At 32.9% G+C, this 18321-nt stretch overlaps 1 protein-coding gene and 1 long non-coding RNA gene across 2 annotated transcripts; one reads left to right on the forward strand and one right to left on the reverse strand.

The window, feature by feature from the left end:
• Nucleotides 1-873: 873 nt before the first annotated feature.
• LOC149399763 (uncharacterized) lies at nt 874-3641 on the reverse strand. Its single transcript, XR_016296744.1, has 4 exons — nt 3382-3641; nt 2600-2713; nt 2140-2234; nt 874-1160 (listed from the first exon to the last, which is right to left on the reverse strand). It is a non-coding gene; the product is annotated as an uncharacterized LOC149399763 (long non-coding RNA).
• Nucleotides 3642-15455: 11814 nt separating this feature from the next.
• LOC149399764 (aquaporin PIP2-7-like) lies at nt 15456-17435 on the forward strand. The gene is made up of 4 exons (XM_089611438.1): nt 15456-15813; nt 16398-16693; nt 16897-17037; nt 17129-17435. The coding sequence occupies exons 1-4, from the start codon at nt 15513-15515 to the stop codon at nt 17243-17245; spliced, it is 855 nt and encodes a 284-aa protein (XP_089467564.1). The 5' UTR covers nt 15456-15512; the 3' UTR covers nt 17246-17435.
• The last annotated feature ends 886 nt before the right edge of the window (nt 17436-18321 follow it).

The following is an 18321-nucleotide window of genomic DNA, read 5'->3' on the forward strand; positions in this document are numbered from 1 at the left end:
GGGTGCGGGGCAGGCTCGTAACCTGGAGGAATCCAACATCCTACCTGGGACTGAATCATAAACGCCAAACGCGCTCGGAGAACTCCCATAGACGGGCAGCAACACAACAGCATCGGATACCTGTACTCGGGTCGTAACCCCTGGTGAAAGATAAACTGCTGTCGGCGGTCCTCCAAAGCAAAGGGGCAAGATGTCACGATCTCATCCTCAAATCGATCCTCGTACTGAGCGATCGACTCGAAGTCGAGCTGAAAGAAACCATGAGCGAACTCGTTCCACTCATCCGTGCGCCCCTGGGCTGAAAAAGTGGCCCCCATGATGGCCTGGAACATGTCCCATGATCGATACAGACTACCCAGCGCTACATGCCGGGTCCAGCGAGTCCAGGCTGGTCCCTGCAAGAGCGTCGTGGCAATACTAGTACGGAACATCTCAGGGATAGCAAGGGCGTCCATCCACTCGATGGTAGTACCAATCCATCGCACCCACGTAAGTGTACCCCTCACCCCGCTGAAAGTCGGAGCGGTAGGAGGAACAGATGCGAGAGCCTCCGGGTAGGATAGTATCGTCACTTGCGCCATTCCACCTGCCAAAACGACAGGCCAACGGTCAGCACAAGTTCCAACACTTTCCCATAACCAGAACATGTATCTCAGGTCTACAGAAACGGCTAAACCTGGGCTCTGATACCACAAAATCTGTCACGACCCGCGAGCGTCGTCACATCGCCCGCAAGCCGCGACTCGACGGAACCAACATCACGTAGCGGGAGCATATCATATATGAATAATATAATGTAAACAAAACATCTAAAGTAAATACATAATTTACAAAACATATAATATACGAAATACGATATTATTAAAAGTGCGGAAACGTTTACAACAAAAGTGGTTATCGGAAATCTCGGGAAATTTTTCGTTTTTCTTTTAGAACTAGAAGTCGTATATCGACCCTTATACATACATATATATGTACATGAAAGCTCCCGACTTTACATACATACACGGGATATTATTTAAGGAAGAGTCGATATTATTCAAAACATTATACATATAGAGGTCTACTTCCCGAGCCAGAACCCATAGCCCGTAGGTCAAGAGATACGCGTTCCGTCTCAGTTTCCTTCTCGGTCGTCTACATTGCCGCCTTGCCCTTATCTACATTACCAAGGGACATAAAACTATGAGTCGAAAGACTCAGCAAGCGGGAGTCTAGCTTATGAAAGAAAAGCAGCTAATGCAAAGCATATGACGTGCGAACAAGCAAACAAGAATGCAGGATGCAGCTATCACCTAAAAGTGACTAATGAGCGCGCATCCTAGAATACTAGCCGTCCCGCAAGGTTATACACTCCACACTGCTATAACCTCTGGTCCGACTAGAGACCAGTTTTCAACTTCGAGCAGCAGTCGTCAACTGATCTAAGTTTTAACACATGTCTGGGATCCACTAGTGGTACTTCCTTCATCATGACGTCAGCGCCACTGGTCTCTGGCATAGTGAGCTCGCGAACCGCGACCATCACCCACTACGCCCCGGTGTGCTCAAGGCAGCTTCCGGTGAGTCTTCCAGCAAGCAAGGAGCTCGCGATGCGCGACCATCACCCATTGCTTCGAGTACTCGGCGCACGGACCGACATGGCCCGCCAAGCACAAGTCAGGGACTTGTGAGTACCACCGACACGAGTTTAAAGTTTGGGTACACTGCAGCTAGCAGCGTACACGTTAAACTTATATACGGAAGAGCGTGACGGGATAAACCCCGAAAGAAATTATTGTTTCCCTTTGAAGCTCGTTTAGTGTTTTAGGTTGAAAGCTCGAAATGTGACTTTCGAACTCTCTACTCTCGATTGAATTTGAGAGTTTATCGCTCTTCCGTCCTCTCGATTCTAACCTACTTCCTAGAGTTAGAAGAGAAGTCTAACCACACACAAAGCAAACAAGGCTGGTTCAAGTTAGCGTTTGAACCTAACGGGCGAACCCGAGCTAAGTTTTCAAGCAAGAGTGGCCGAAGCCTTAACTTTCGAGTTTATTCATTTTTTTAGGCTTTTACCTACTCTTGTTTATTAGCAAGCATATGCACAAACAAACAGGATTATACCCTTGGTAAGTAGTTGACTTATGTCTCCACACTTACCCGGAATTGTTCGATAGAACGCTTGACAAGTCCTGAAGACGTCTTGCTTCACACGTTCTTTGAGGCACCTGGCGCTTGTCGAAACGTCGGAAGAACTAGCATCCGGAGTTGAACATCCATTAGTTATTGGATTCGAGTTTACTTAAAGAGAGTAGGGTTCGTTGTCGGGATTAGAGTCGGTTCGGAATTCGAGAATTTAATTTATTATTCCCCGGTTTTTCGGAGGTTTATTCAAGACTCGCGTATCCCATATCGAGAGTGATACGAGATAACGTTCAACGAGTAATCACGAGTCTTAAATAAATCAAATAATCCGAAATTAAAAATAACCGAGAATTCCAAATGAATAATTAAATTAAATTCATAAACATTATTAAATAAATAATTCTAAATTATTTATTTAAATACTTAAAGTACATATATAAGAGTATTTAAACGCTGTAAGCGATTTAAAACTCACGAGTTAATCGAGCTTTATTTCGATAACTCTATCAACTTGAGATCTTCAGAGGCTAATCTCAACGCTCTCGACTCGTCTGGTTCCCGTCCGTCCGTCAATGTCTGTAAATCAAACCTGGAACCCAACGACGAGTTAACATCTTAAAACCAAATTCCGATATCACATAACTCAAAACCCGAACCCATAACTCAAACAAGCGAACTCAACATAAATCCAACTGACCGGAAACGACCACAAAACTCAAACCGAGCCTCAGAAAAATCACGAGCAGTGAGACCGAGCTAGCCAAAACCAAGCTCACGGTCACAAACAAACATAAGCTTTATGGCCAACACTAAAACCAACCAAACAATCGGCCAAACAACATACTCAGCCAAAACAACATTCAATCCAAACAGAATTCCAGATAACAATCACACACGGCCAAGACAAGAATTTCAATGAAAATTCGTCCAAAAATTCAACAAAATTCCAAACAGCTATATTCATCAAAACCCAAGCTTCAAACAGGTTTAAAAACGTCCCAGAAACATCAACTAACTCGCAGAATCAAAAAGCCCCAATATCAAACCCTAGTTCATCACATATTCGGCCAAAATCAAACAATTCCCAGAAATCCGAATCCAATCCTCAAATTCAAGTTACAAACAACATCAATCGAGTTCAATGAACGATAAAAACCAATCAATTTAACCGAAATCAACTCGGATTCAGAAATCCCCAATTCAGAATTTCAAACCCTAATTTCTCAGAAAAATCAATTGGGTTTAGCTTGTTCTTACCGAAATTCTCACGAATTCGGTGTCCTCGTCGCTCGATTGTGTGTTCCCGGCGTCTCCTTCCTCGGCGGCGGTCACGGCGAGCTCGCGGCGGCGGTGTGTCGCTCGGTCTTTGCGCGCGCGGTGGCTCAGCGGTCGGTGACGCGCGAAGGAGAGGAAGAAGAAGAGAAGGAGAAGAACGAGGGTGATGGCGGTGATGATGGTTGTCGGCGACGAGCAGAGGAGCGGCCGAGAGTTTTTCCTTTTCTTCTTTTTTTTTTCGTTTGTCCTGGTTTGCTCGTGTGTGGGTTTCGGCCGAGTGAAGCAAGGGAGAAGAAGGAGAAAATAGAGAAGAGAGAGAGAAGGGTGAGGTGGCAAGGATTTGAGGAGGAAGTGGCCATGTGGCACCCTCATTTATTGCCACGCGTGCATACGTGGACCAATCCCCTCCTGCCACAACTCTCTCAAATCAACCCCAGCTTCTCTTTTTCTTTCACTTTCGTCCTTCAAAATATTGCATATAAGTCCTTTCAAAATAAACTCTCACAATCCTGTCCTTAATTAATTAAAAATAATCTTGAAAAATAACCGAGAAAATTATTATTATTTCTCGTTATTTTGAATATATTTAAGGGATTTCGGAATTCATTCTTTACTCTTGAGATTTTTTTAAATCTCCGAGTATGTTTCGAATAATAATATTGGATTACTCGAATATTCTCATTCCGAAATTTCATCGACCTTAAATATTATCATATTCCAAGATATTTAAAATTTAAGGACGTCTCATATGCAACAAGAATTTGAATTAAAACTCGTCCATTTTATTCAAATTCACAAGTCGAGCGGTTACAAAAGTTTATACATTACAGATATGCTCCGATCCAACCTTATTTCTTACTTCCTTATAACGTCCAGTGAATATAAAAACCTTCAAATATAAAGTTTAACTATTCATTTCACCCTATTTTGAAGTGGGATTTTAATAATATTTAAATAATTTAATTAAATACAAGATCTCAAAACTTATTATACTTTAATATTTATTATGTAATTATATTAATCTATTACAAAGTCATTTATGCTTATTCTAATTTTGTATGAAATTGATCAAAAGTAGACATTAAATTACATGACATATATACAAATTAAAACTCTAAAAAATAAATTGAAAAACATTGTACATTAAAAAAAATGGGGCATGGTAGTTTAATAACCAACAAAAATATTCATGTTTTGAAAATAGTGAATGTTTACAAATTATTGGAAAAATAGTCAAACAGCCTATGTGTCATAAGAGATAACTAATAAAAATTACTTTTATGACATTAGTATTTTAAATTCCTCACTTTCTCTTTCATGATTTTGAATTCGTCACTTTTTATCTCCTACTTTCTTTCATACATTTTTTTCATAAAAACTTCAAAAATCATACGAATTCGTGGCGTCGAGATCTTCAAAAATAGATCCGTTGTATTTGATGAAAAATCATGTTTAGTGCGTCATGTTTACGTGTGTTTTTAATAACTTTTCCAGAAATATTCAATAAATTTCCATTTATTTTCAGATGAATTTCGAAAATTTGCAATTATTTCTGTATCTAAGCAGTAATGTGATTTTTCTACATCTATTGCATTGAAATGACATCTACACAATTGGTCTATTTTTGAAGATCGCGGCCGTCACAAATTCGTAGGATTTGGAATCACTCAATTTTCGAGTTCATATGAGATAAATATGTATTTTTGAGGTTTGGATGAAAAAAAATGTTTGAAAAAAAACATGAGAGAGAAAGTGACAAATTTCAAAACCAAAAGAGAGAGAGAGAGAGAGAGAGAGAGAGAGAGAGAGAGAGAGGAAATGACGAATCTAAAAAAAAAAACCGATAAATTGATTTGATGACACTTTTGAAATTTTAAATCATTACTCTAACTGGCACCTCATACATTTTGCTATTTTCTCATAATTTTAAAACATTGGTTAAATCCCAAACGTTAAGATTAGGATGACTTTATTAGTTCCAAATTTCTTAAAAAAATCAAGTGTAAACAATATGATGGACATAATACATTATAAAGTTGAGTGCAAACGTATTGATCTATCATGTGTGGGAGAAGTATATTAATGAGTAAGGCTAAATATTCAATTGTTTATATTTTTTATTTTTTGTTATTTATATTTTATGTTCTTATATATATGTAAAGTTCTAACTAGTATGTTAGTATGATGCACTTACTTTATAATTATTTGTCAAGTATTATCATATACAATGTATGTTTATATTATAAAAAAAATTATTTTGCATTTATTGGAGAGTCACGTAATTATTTTAAATTTATATAATACGTAAAAAATTATAAAGTATGGTAGAATACAAAAGATACACATTAAATATATATGAACTATAGTGTAATAATTAGAAAGTATAAATTATTATAATATTAGAAAAATATGAAATATATATATTTTTGTGTTAAAATTGAGTATTAAGTTGAAGATAAAATAGTGTTTAAAATGACATAAACTGCATTTTAAAATGCAAAAAATTTCATTAATCGAGTTTTGGATCGGAGATGCTCTTAGTTTTCTTTCTAGTTTCTATATAATAAACTAAGACCATCATTTCTAAAAACAATGGGTCAAGCGGCTATATAGCCAAATAGAACTTATGCTTTTGCAAAATAGCCATAGTTTGTCAACTATAAGTAAACTAGCCTAAGTAAGATTAATATATGTTGGATTAAATTTAATCCAAACGAACTATAAAGACAAAATGTAAGTTTTATGAAGACTGGATTAAAATTAATCGAAACAGGATTAAAAATCATAGTACTCTCAATTGGCTATTTTGCAAAAGTCATAGTTTGAATTTGTTACTTCATACCATTTTTCCTAAAATAAATACATGAAGTATAAAAACATATTATAGAAATACACCTTTTGGTGAAAAGATGGTGCAGAGCAGTGTGATTGGAAAAAAAAAAAAAAATTATGAATCGTGTAATTGCACTATTCATTTTTATTGCCAAAATTGCATCAAAATCACGTCATTGTTGGAGATGCTCTAAGTTATATTATTTAATGCAATAAAGTGACTATTAAAGGATATGTTTGAATCATATTAAAAGAATTTATGTTGGAACATAAATTATAGTTATCCTTAAATCTTTTGAATTCAGATTCGATTACTTGATATGTTTGTTCTTATTCGATTTGTTTATTTGTTTTACATATAATTAATTGCATTACGCAACGAATTTCTACCATTTGAATTGCGGAATGGCTATATAAAATCATCCTCCAGAGTACAGACCCCATTAATTAACATTTTTTTAACAATAACTTACCTAACACTTTGGTTACAAAAATGTATGTAAGTTGAAGAATGTAACGCGTATTGACATATTTAATCCCAGTAGCCAAACATACTCTTTGTTTATCTATTTTGTCGTTGTAATTTACTTGTATGTTTATTGCGGACTAAAAAAGATATATGTAACTAATTAGATCACTTTAAACATGTGATTTTTGATCTAATATATGTTTGACAATTTTTAGGGATATAGCCAAATGGCTTATGTGGCAATAATTAAGGTCTGATTTGCTCTTATTTATTAATAAATTCGTCAATTTCTCTCTCCTATTTTTTTCAAATAATTTTTTTTTCATCAAAACTTCAAAAATTCGTATATTTCTCATACGAACTCGAAAATTGAGTGATTTCAAATCCTACAAATTCGTGGCGTCGAGATCTTCAAAAATAGACTCAATGCGTTTGATAAAAAATTATGTTTAATGCATCATATTTACATTTCTTTTTTTTTTTATAATTTCAAAAAATTTTCGTTATTTCCATATTTAAGGTAGATTTTTCTACATCTATGCTATTAAACATTATTTTTCATCAAACACAATGGATCTATTTTTGAAGATCTCGGCGTCACGAATCCGTAGGATTTGGAATCACTCAATTTCGAGTTCATATGAGATAGATATGGTTTTTTGAAGTTTTTATGTAAAAAAAGTGTATGAAAAAAATAGGAGAGAGAAAATGACGAATTTATTAATAAATAAGGATAAATAAGACCTTAATTATTGACACATAATCATGTTGGTTATTTCCTTAAAAGTTGTGAAACATAAACTAAAAACAAATTTCATAGTTTTATTTTGGTTATTTCGTTACAATGTCCAATAAAAAATTTAGTGATTTCGTTCTCTCACATATTTCTGGTTAGATTTCGTGAAGACATAAATTTAGCAAGAATAATCGAATTTCACGAAAGTCTACATTATCCATTTTCGAATCAAATTTAACCAAGTCTCGGCACATGAGTATATGGTTTAGAGAGATAAATATGGCCGAGAATTTCTACAACTACAGTGAACGGTTTTTTCACTTAGAAAACCGAGCTTTTTTTTTTTTTTTTTTAATATATAAAAAATGGCTTAGAAAACTGAGTTACCAAATGCTAAAGACACCTCTATCCATAGCCATAGGTAAGGTATTGTGAAGGCAATAGTTTTAGTTGACTAAGTTAATTAATCCACGAAAGATTATATTTTATAATTAATAAATTTATGTGGTAAGAAAATCTCGAAATTTACTGAATTTTGTTTCCATATTGTGCCGATTTCAGAAAATTGGCAATACATATTTGCCTCTTATATAGAAAATCCACACTTTCTAATTCATTTGTAAGATATAGTCAAATATCTCAAAATTATATTAAATAACTTGATCATTATCAAATCAAGTAAATATAGTTTAATATTTTATTTAGTTTTGTTAATTAATGTCAATACCAATTGATTAGTATTAATAAACGTTGAAAATATTTTATGATTTTTTAATTAAATTCTTGATCTCTCTCGTAAAACTTCATATCAATATATATGTATATAGGGACGAGACAGTGAATACTGATTCTGAAGATCAGAATTCTTAAATAAATACCAATTTTACTTAAATTTTGGAATATTTTGCCATTTCTTACTTTAATTTCAAATACTAATTTTATTAGTTTGGTATCCTAACTAATCAGCTCAATTGAAACATATGATTAGTGAAAAATACTAATTTTTTATTTTGGTATCCTAACTATTCAGCTCAATTAAAATATATGATTAGTGAAAAATCCAATATTTAGTTAAACGGGCTTTTTTAAACATGCTTAAAACGTTGAAAAGATTGTAAATTTAATATTTGAAATGGCCTAATCGGTGTGATATTTGGAAATAATAAGTAGTTATAAACGTCGGGCACATTTAGAAGTGGGCACATGTCTCCATCAGGGCAATGGCTTTTGCTCGATTGCTAATTCAAATCCATTATTGCACTTAAGAAGGTACGAAGAGGATAAGTTTAAATTAAAATAATAAAATTGGGCATAAATAATATATAAAAAAAATGTTGGTTATGATTATGTAATTAAAATGTCTAACACGCTACCTATTATGAAATTCATAGTTTGATGGGACTAACATTTCTTAAATTATTTATACTTCTAGACATTTTAATAATTGAAAACAATAAGTTATAAGTTATTAAAAAAAAAGTTATTTAAACGTAAACATATTTTGTAAATGTAAATATTTTCAAACAATTTAAGCTTTTTCAATGAATGTAAACAATTAAGCAGTGAAAAGCAATTGCCAAAATGTAAGAAGAAGATCTACGCTGCCAAGTCTCAAGTAAGTTATTAAGACAAGTTTTGCGTTCTTCAAATATAAAACTAAATGTTCATGTTCTTATGCTAGTGTTCTTCGTTTTGTTATAATTCTAATAATATTACTGGTTTTTATTCGATTACTGATTATATGAGTGAGCTCTCCTTGCTGTCGATCCAACATTTTCTATTCGAATCACTCTCACTTATAATAATTACGAAGTATAATTTCTAAGAATAAGAAAGGTTGTCTTGAGCTAACCGAGGCTACTAGATTTCTAAGATCGCAAAATAAACTTCATTTGCAATTGAATTACGAATATGGAATTTTCGAAGAATCATGTTACTCCTCGAGCTCGTACGTCTTCTTTCTCAATGATCTTTCTCGCTCGATGGTATATTACTCTTGACACCAAGACCTTACTCCTCTTTTGTTCGCTCGACTCCTCTAGAGAAGTCTCCTTCGTCCGTCACCCTACTATGCTAGCCTTGGAATCATACTTGTATACGAAGACACCTAAATACTATTGGCCTTTATCATCGTATTGATGATGTGGGTTTTAGTGACATTTAAGCTACCTAAAAATATGGTTACCTTAATTTTCTATAAAATATACGAGATATAATTGAATATTTTGGTTACACGCTATTCTTGAACGTTCGTCGAGTCGAAACATGGATAAATCTTTTGAAAATATAGGCAGAACATTGGTGAGCTTAAATATTTTATTTACGGGTTTTAACTATTAATAATTGATTTATCATAAAATATTAAAATTAACTACTCTGTTTTTATATAGTTACAAATTAGATTAAATATATTCTAATAACTTATTTTCAATTTGACTTTTTGCACTCTTCAACTTTCATTATCAATTTTTTTTCTAAATTTTTTATTTTTGACATTTGGCCCCCCAAATTAGTTTGCTCCCTTCCCCTGATAATAAGTGCTTTCATATTGTATCGGATTAGATGATTTTGATCTTTGCCTTTGTGTGAGCAATTGAATTTATGTCGATATTGCAAAGTGAAAAAAAAAAAAAAAAATTTACTGATATAATGATCTCTCTCGACTTGTTGAGAGCAGATTATTCTTGGTCATCGGCTGAATAATGCCTTTTGCATAGCAATGCACTAATGATATGGATATGATAAAGATATTTTGAGAAAAGTCTCCAAGGCAAGAGGCTATTGGGCTGCGAAATAAAATGCGGGCTAACCCCAACCGAAGTGTTGTCGATAATGTCTTTAGTGGGAAAATTCAAAATGAACTCTTTTAAATAATTATTTATGAAGATAGCTGAAAATTGATTTTTAATACAAAATTGTGTTTCTATTTTACAATTGAATTTCCAGTTGAAACTTTAATAATAGATAAAATGAACACCAAAACTGTTAATTTGTTTAAAATATTCTGGAAACTTAAAAACATAGTTATTTATTATTTAAAAAGAGATATTTTGCAATAAAAAAATTTAAACTACTTTTATAATTAATTTAAAAATAAACAAAAAGGAGAGATGTTATATATATATATAAATATATATATATATATATATATATATATATATATATATATATATATGAGTTTTGTAAATGACTAAGCCAATTCAAACCTAAGAATTTCATTCTGTCATACGTTTCAAATTTTTTTGATTTATAGCCATTCTGCTTATGTGTCACATTGTTTATACCATTTTTACCCTTATTAATTAGTTAATATAATTTATTTTCGAAATTAATAAAATCTAATTTATTATTCAAAATCCCTAATTATTAGGATTTCAGTTATCTTTCTACCTCTCTCTCTCTATTTTTCATGTTCACACTCTCTCTCTCTCTCCTCTCTCTCTTTCTCTCTCTCGTCACATTTTTTTAGCCATGCACAAATGTCAAAATAATAAAAACCGCAGTTAATAATCGTTAATAACTGTTAATATGTTTCTGCTTTAACTAATAGTCGGTAATAACTGTTAATAGGTTTCTGGTAGAAACCTATTAACAGTTATTACCGACTATTAACTGCGAGATGCTATTTTTTTTAACCTATGTTATGGCTAAAAATGTAATAAAGAGAGAGAGCGAGAGATAGAGAGAGAGAGTATTTAGGTATAAATAAATTATTTTCATTTAATTTATTTTTGGTAAAGAATTAGGGGAAAAAATAAGGGTAATTATGTCTTGTTGCATCAAAGATTGGCTAATTATCAAATATTACTAAAACGTTGGCTATTTCACAATTTGAAGTTTTAAAAAGGCTAATAAGCTAGAGCTCCCTATATATATATGTATATATATAGAGAGAGGAGGGCTAAGGTTTACTATTCGTCTAAAAACAACTCACTATTCATTCTACAATGTAATGACAAAAATATCCATTATAACTTTTGAATATACATTTATGCCATTTTTTATTTTCCATACAAAATTAACTTATAAAAGATTATAAGTTACATAAAATGTCACTGATATTCTGACAATTCGGATTGTTTATGTTAGCTCAGTAGGGTTATTATGACATGATTATTTAGAAATATTTGGATGGTTGACGTCAATTAGATATTCTAAAATTTTTACAATGAGTCTTTTTACATTTTTTTAGCTTATATATAGCTACGCCAACTACGTCAATTTACTGAACAAATATGTATAAAAAATGATATATATATATAAGAGACCTATGATTTACTATTCACGTAGATTCATCTTATTGTTTGAGTCTACATTCGAACAATTTTATCCTTCAAATTACATACAATTTACAAGCATGCCAATGCCTATTATATATATACATATATATATATATATATATTTTTAATGAATGTCTGTTTTATACATGTTTCATGTTTCTTATATATATATATATATATATATATATATATATATATATATATATATATATATATATATATAAAACAAAAACGTTTTTCACTATTCACCAAGAAACATTTTCCTGTTATGTTAACAATATCGCTTACTTTTTTGAAAATTACATAAATAACCTTTAAAACTTACAAAATTCCAGAAACGACTTTAAAAGAATAAACTTACAAAATTCAGACTAATGACTTTAGAAAATAAAAATTCCAGAAACAACTCTAAAAAGCGAAAATTCCATAAACGACTCTAAAAATTAAAATTCTCTAAACTAACTTTAAAACGATAACAATTATTAGCCGATTAATAGTTTTATAATTCAAATTACTTATGATCAATACAATTATTGAAAACTAATGAACATATAAGTAATGATGTTGGTTAATCATAATTTTTGTGTTGCTAAAAAAAATTGTGTTCATAATTACAACTTACTATTTCTATTTTTATTTTTTTATATATGAGTTATTATTTAATTAAAATGGTTTTAAATATATATTAAAAATTGGTTAAAAAATGCTAATTTTTACGTATGACAAGTGACAACCAACAATTGCCAACCGTTCACATTATTATCTAAATTAAAATTTATCAAGTCTCCCAGGCAACGTCTATATACAATATAAGAAAGACATCTAAACACAAATATTATTCATTCGTACTGATTTTTTTTACCAGAAAGATAAAAATATCTCTATCATACTTAAATATTTTTTGACATATCACTATATTTTTTTTAGTACAGACTAAAATATATTAATTATTTCGCAGTAACGTGCGAAACATATTGCTTGTTTTTTCATATTTGTCAGGATGTAGACCTGATACATATTTCTATATCTCTTAAGCTTTATTCATAATTTATGGTTTATCGTATGGAATAGTACATTATGTACATAATTAGTAATACAAAATTCATTTTCTCGATATAGTCAGATATATATACTTCTTAAAAGAGTTTCTGAACAGTTAAGTTTTTTAGATCACATATACTACAAAAGTATATAGAAGTAACCAAAAATAAAACCCAAAAATTTATAAATTACATATGTAGAAAAAATTGTATTACATAAACAGTGGACTAGAATATAAATAAATAAATATATATATATATATATATAAATATAAATATAAATTCTTGCTTTAGTGTGCATATATGTAAATATAGCGTGTTTTTGTAGCTACTAAGTGAAATTACTAGAAAGATGTTGAAGTAGATTTTATACTTATTTTGAAAATGAAAGGAAATATAGAGGAAATGTTATTTAAAATGTTAAAATAGCAACGAGACACTTTTTTGAAGGCAGCGGGGATTAAATTCGCGGCTTCCACTTTGAAGGTAATGTGAAATTACCAACTAAGTTATGCTAGGAACCACCAACACGACACTATTCACGTAGACATATTTCACTACTAATTCCACAGAACAGTGACGAAATTGCCATTTAAAATTTTTATAATTACAGAACTTGCCACTGGATGATATTACAAAATTGTCATTCGGATTTAGTATAGATAATTATCTGTAAAAAGATGAAAAATTTACAAATTTATCATTGCTTAAAATTATCAATTTGTCATTGCTTAAAATTATCAATTTGTCACTGCTTAATCGGTTCTAACCTACATTATTTTGGATACATGACGATTGATACGTGTATATATACCATATTACACCCAAGTCAACGCGTTAATTATACTACAAATACTGTATATATACCAAAAGTGTCATTGGGTGCGACAAAGTTCGCACCCTAATTCAAAGTTTTATATAAATCAAATTTTTGCTCGGTTTTCATTCTATCCGAGCCAAAACATTTCATTTCGCCTCTCTCTCTCTCCGATTTCTCTCCTACAAATTCTCCGACCACCACCACACTCCGAGCTCCGTCGCCGCCACCACTCCGAGCTCCGTCGTCGTGATCTCTCTCCGGCTAGGTAATCCCTCCCTCTCACTCTTAGATTCTCATCCTCACTTTGTCTCTCCCCCTTCTCTCTAACACACACTCTCTCTCTCTCTCTCTCTCTCTCTCTCAGCCTCCGACCAGCCCCTCCGACCAACCCCTCCACTGCAGCCCCTCCGACCAGCCCCTCCGCTGCAGCCCCTCCGACCAGTCCCGAGCCTCCGACCATTTGCGGGTTTCGACCAGTCCCGAGCTCTCTCTGTGTGTGTGCGATTTTCGGGTTTGTTCTTATCTGCGGCGAGGAGCGGCGACGGAGATAAGAACAAACCTGAAACCCGCCATTTTTTTTTTTTGGTGACTTTTTAGGTGCGGAAAGTCGCACCTAAATGTCGCACCCGAAAGTCAAGAGTTTTGGGTGCGACTTTTCGCACCTAAGACTTTCAGGTGCGGACTTTCGGATGCGGAAAAGTCGCACCCAAAGTCGCACCTAAAGATATCTTTGGGTGCAAAAATTGACTTTTGGGTGCGAAAAAAGTCGCACCCAAAGGTCTTTTTTGTACTAGTGTAAACTTTATATATAATCCAAACACAATACTAGAGCGGCTTTTTAATTAGTTCTGAAATCTATAGTAGAATAGGATAACATTAAACACAAACAAAATAATCATAAACAGATTTGAAGTAACAGAGCTAACACGGGACTTTAACAGCATGTCATAAGAAAGGATAATAAGACTTGGAGAGCAAAAAAATGATAATAAGACCCATTATTTACTTTTGCATGTGTCCTTTATATTAATTAAATTTTGTTGTTATATAGAACTTGATAGATCATTCTATATGGAATATCACCGTTTTCTTTTCTTTTCTTTTTCATTTGCTTTAAATCTTATCATCAATGATTTTCCCAGTGAACCACTCGAATACATATTAGTACGTTCTTGGCTAGAGATTATTATTAGGCAAGCATCTTGTTCTTCGAGAGAGAGAAGCGCTATATCATTCTAATTTACATGCACAGTGCACTTTTGCACGACAGAAAAAAAATGCACAATAGTCGTATTTAAACCATGCGATAATAGCACTTCTATCGTTTTAATTGTATCAGTGTATCACATATAAAACTAGAATATCATAAAAAGAATACGTTGATGCTACGCTATGTGTGTGTGTGTGTGTGTGTATATATATATATATATATGTTAATATGTATATATGCACTGTAGCCACATTATTTTACAAGAAAGGAATAATATTATAGCCTGTTACACCAATAATCTCGAGCACAGAAGTATATATATTGACCAAGTAAATAAACAAAAGGAAAAAAATCAAATACAACATCTTCCCCATTTGCCTTCCTCGCCAAACAATAACAAAACCAATTTTTTTAGAATAGAAGATAAGAAACATAAATAAAGCAAAATAACAATGTTTTTAGAATAGAAGAAGAAACATAAATAAAGCAAAATAACAACGTAGGTATAATAATATATACGGACATGCATCGTTAGTGTGATGGACAACCTTGTCACAACCATTGTGACAACAAAGATAGAATCACATACTCACATGGTCTCGCTGTACACTAGCTATTCTATATGTCTCAAAAACCCCTATAAATTCTTCATTCACAAACCATACTATTTCCATCCAAGACCAAAGAAAGAAAGAAAGAAAAGAAAAGAAAGAAAGATAAGAAAATATGTCAAGTGAAGTAGTGAGAGAGGAGGGCAAAGTGGACATTGTCCCGCCGAGAGAGAGGGACTACACGGACCCACCGGCGGCACCTCTATTGGGATTGGGAGAGCTGAGAAAGTGGTCGTTTTACCGAGCAGTGATCGCCGAGTTTGTGGCCACGCTTTTGTTCCTTTACGTCTCCATCGCCACAGTCATAGGCCACGAGAAGCAGTCCGATGCCTGTGAAGGCGTCGGACTTCTCGGCATTGCTTGGGCTTTCGGTGGCATGATCTTCGTTCTCGTTTATTGCACCGCCGGAATCTCGGGTAAATAACCACAACATAGTAATATGATCATAATGTTACAAAGAAAATAAAAAAAGACAAATAATATGATAAGACCACTACCTTTTTCTTGTGTAAAAATTCTATATGATTTTTTTTTTTGACATATAATGCGGTGATACGTTTTTCTCTCCAGTAAATTTTAATTTTAATTTTTTTTTTACTTGTCACAGTTATAATTATGGTTTAGTCAACAACATTGATTTTCATTTTATTATTGTTTTTCTTTCTCTCTTCATTATTAAATATTTACGTCAAATATACAGCATGATGCAAGTAAATGGAGATTTTTCCACATCATTCATTAGCAATACTTTTACCCATTTTATGACAACACATATCATAAAAAAAAAGTGTATTTAATGGCGGATATGTCATGAAAAACTGTATTTAATGACAATCATAGTCATAAAGGTGGAATAAAGTCTTCTTAGTAGATAATGAGAATTTTTTTTCCTAATTAGTAGATAATTTTGGAATAATCGCAGTAAATTTACATTCAATAGAGGTACAAGAACTTAATTAATGTTTTTTTTTTAATTTCTTTTTTAAACAAAAATTCGCAGGAGGGCACATCAACCCGGCCGTGACGTTCGGGCTATTGGTGGCAAGAAAAGTGTCAATTATCCGTGCGGTGGCTTACATAATTGCACAATGCTTGGGAGCGATCAGCGGGGTCGGGCTCGTAAAGGCTTTCATGAAGCACTCCTACAATGGTCTCGGTGGCGGGGCCAATTCCGTTGCCCCCGGTTACTCCAACGGCACCGCTTTGGGAGCCGAAATTATCGGCACTTTTGTCCTTGTCTACACCGTCTTCTCTGCCACCGACCCCAAGAGAAGTGCGCGCGACTCCCATGTCCCCGTAAGCGCGGAAAAATAAAATTTTATCCCTTTATTAATTTAAGAGGATTTATTAAATAAAAAGTACGTCGCGAAAATCAAATTTGTGCGGTCACATTAAATTTATCAACTTGCTATAGTGACAAATGACACTTTTTTGTGAAAAAAAAAATAAAAAATTATTTTTATTGGAATTTTTCTATAATTTTGGATTGGTATTATTAGGTATTGGCTCCGCTGCCCATCGGGTTCGCCGTGTTCATGGTTCACTTGGCCACAATACCTATCACCGGCACCGGAATCAACCCTGCCAGGAGCTTTGGAGCCGCGGTCATTTTCAATGATGAAAAAGTTTGGGACGACCAGGTAACAAATTTATAATTTTTATTCTTATTTTTTTTAAAAATAAATCTACATATAACCAAACATGTTACATTTAATTTATTTATAATAACAGTGGATATTCTGGGTGGGACCGCTTGTCGGGGCGTTGGCTGCGGCGGCGTATCACCAATATGTCCTGAGGGCATCCTCCATCAAATTGGGTTCATTCCGCAGCAATCCCTCCTACTGATTTAATTTCTTCGTAGTTTTTTTTTAATCCATTTATTTGTATTCTAATTTTTTTTTAGTATTTTTTTTCCGCCTTCGCTAAGAGTATTGTTTTTCAGATTTGGAATGGTCTAAGTGTGCTATGCATTGTTGTACTTACGTTATTATCAAATTAGCAATAAAATATTCTCACGTCTCGTGCTTGTTCATAATTGTTATTATTTTCTTAAAGGGAGAATGATGGGGATGGATACCATATTTATTTAGGTCTCTAGCTTTATAAACCAAATTGAAAATAATTTCTTAGAAAAAAAAGGTAAGCTTTCAATCCGTGATTTATAGATACTGAATGAAACATCGAGGGTCCAATTCAAGGAGATGCCCGTTACCGGCTGAAATAAAATTTAGTCAAATTCAAATTAGTGCTACCAATGTACCAATCATTTTTACCAAAGGATTTTCTACTTAAATTTCTTTAAACAGATTAATCTAAAAAATAGTGTTTACACCTATGTTAACTCCAAATATTCTATGTAAAAACATGATAATTAATAACTCACTATGGTGCTTGACAACTACATTAGTTTTAGACTCTTAAGAATCCATGTTGAGTTTTTATCTTCCTTAGTTTGCCACTCGATAACGACAACCTAAGAAAGCTCTTAGGTTTAAGATCATGTCCCTCGTGGAAATTTCTCTCAAAGCTCTCGATCTCACTTCTCTAAAATGTATTAGGCACAAAATAATAATAAAAAAAAACACTCATGCACATAGATGCATCTACTGACGGAGCCAGCTAGAGATCAGGAGACATATGTGCTCTGATTTTTTTTTTAATTTTATCAATTTTTTTTAAATATTTTTTTGACCAAAATTATATTGATTTTCATATATGCCCCTCTGAATAACTGTTTTTCAAATTTACTCCATTGACTGCAATTCCTGGCATCCTGAATAATTATTTTCCAGATTTGCCCCTCTGATTGGCATCCGCCAGTAGATGCATCACGTTAAAAGGCTGGCGTTGTTTGTAAACTCTCTTATATTCTCATAGTTGTGTTGTGTATATCATATCTTTAATTAATATTAGCTTGTTTT

This window comes from Urtica dioica, chromosome 4 (genome assembly GCF_054948205.1).
Source record: "Urtica dioica subsp. dioica isolate 48M chromosome 4, U.dioica_male_clone48M_v1_H2, whole genome shotgun sequence".
Classification (NCBI taxonomy): Eukaryota; Viridiplantae; Streptophyta; class Magnoliopsida; order Rosales; family Urticaceae; genus Urtica; species Urtica dioica.

Coding starts and splice junctions, on each gene's coding strand:
- LOC149399764 (XM_089611438.1), top strand. CDS start 15,513: ATGTCAAGTGAAGTAGTGAGAGAGGAGGGCAAAGTGGACATTGTCCCG. Junction 16,694..16,896: donor CGCGCGACTCCCATGTCCCC/GTAAGCGCGGAA, acceptor TGGTATTATTAG/GTATTGGCTCCGCTGCCCAT. Junction 17,038..17,128: donor AAAAAGTTTGGGACGACCAG/GTAACAAATTTA, acceptor TTATAATAACAG/TGGATATTCTGGGTGGGACC.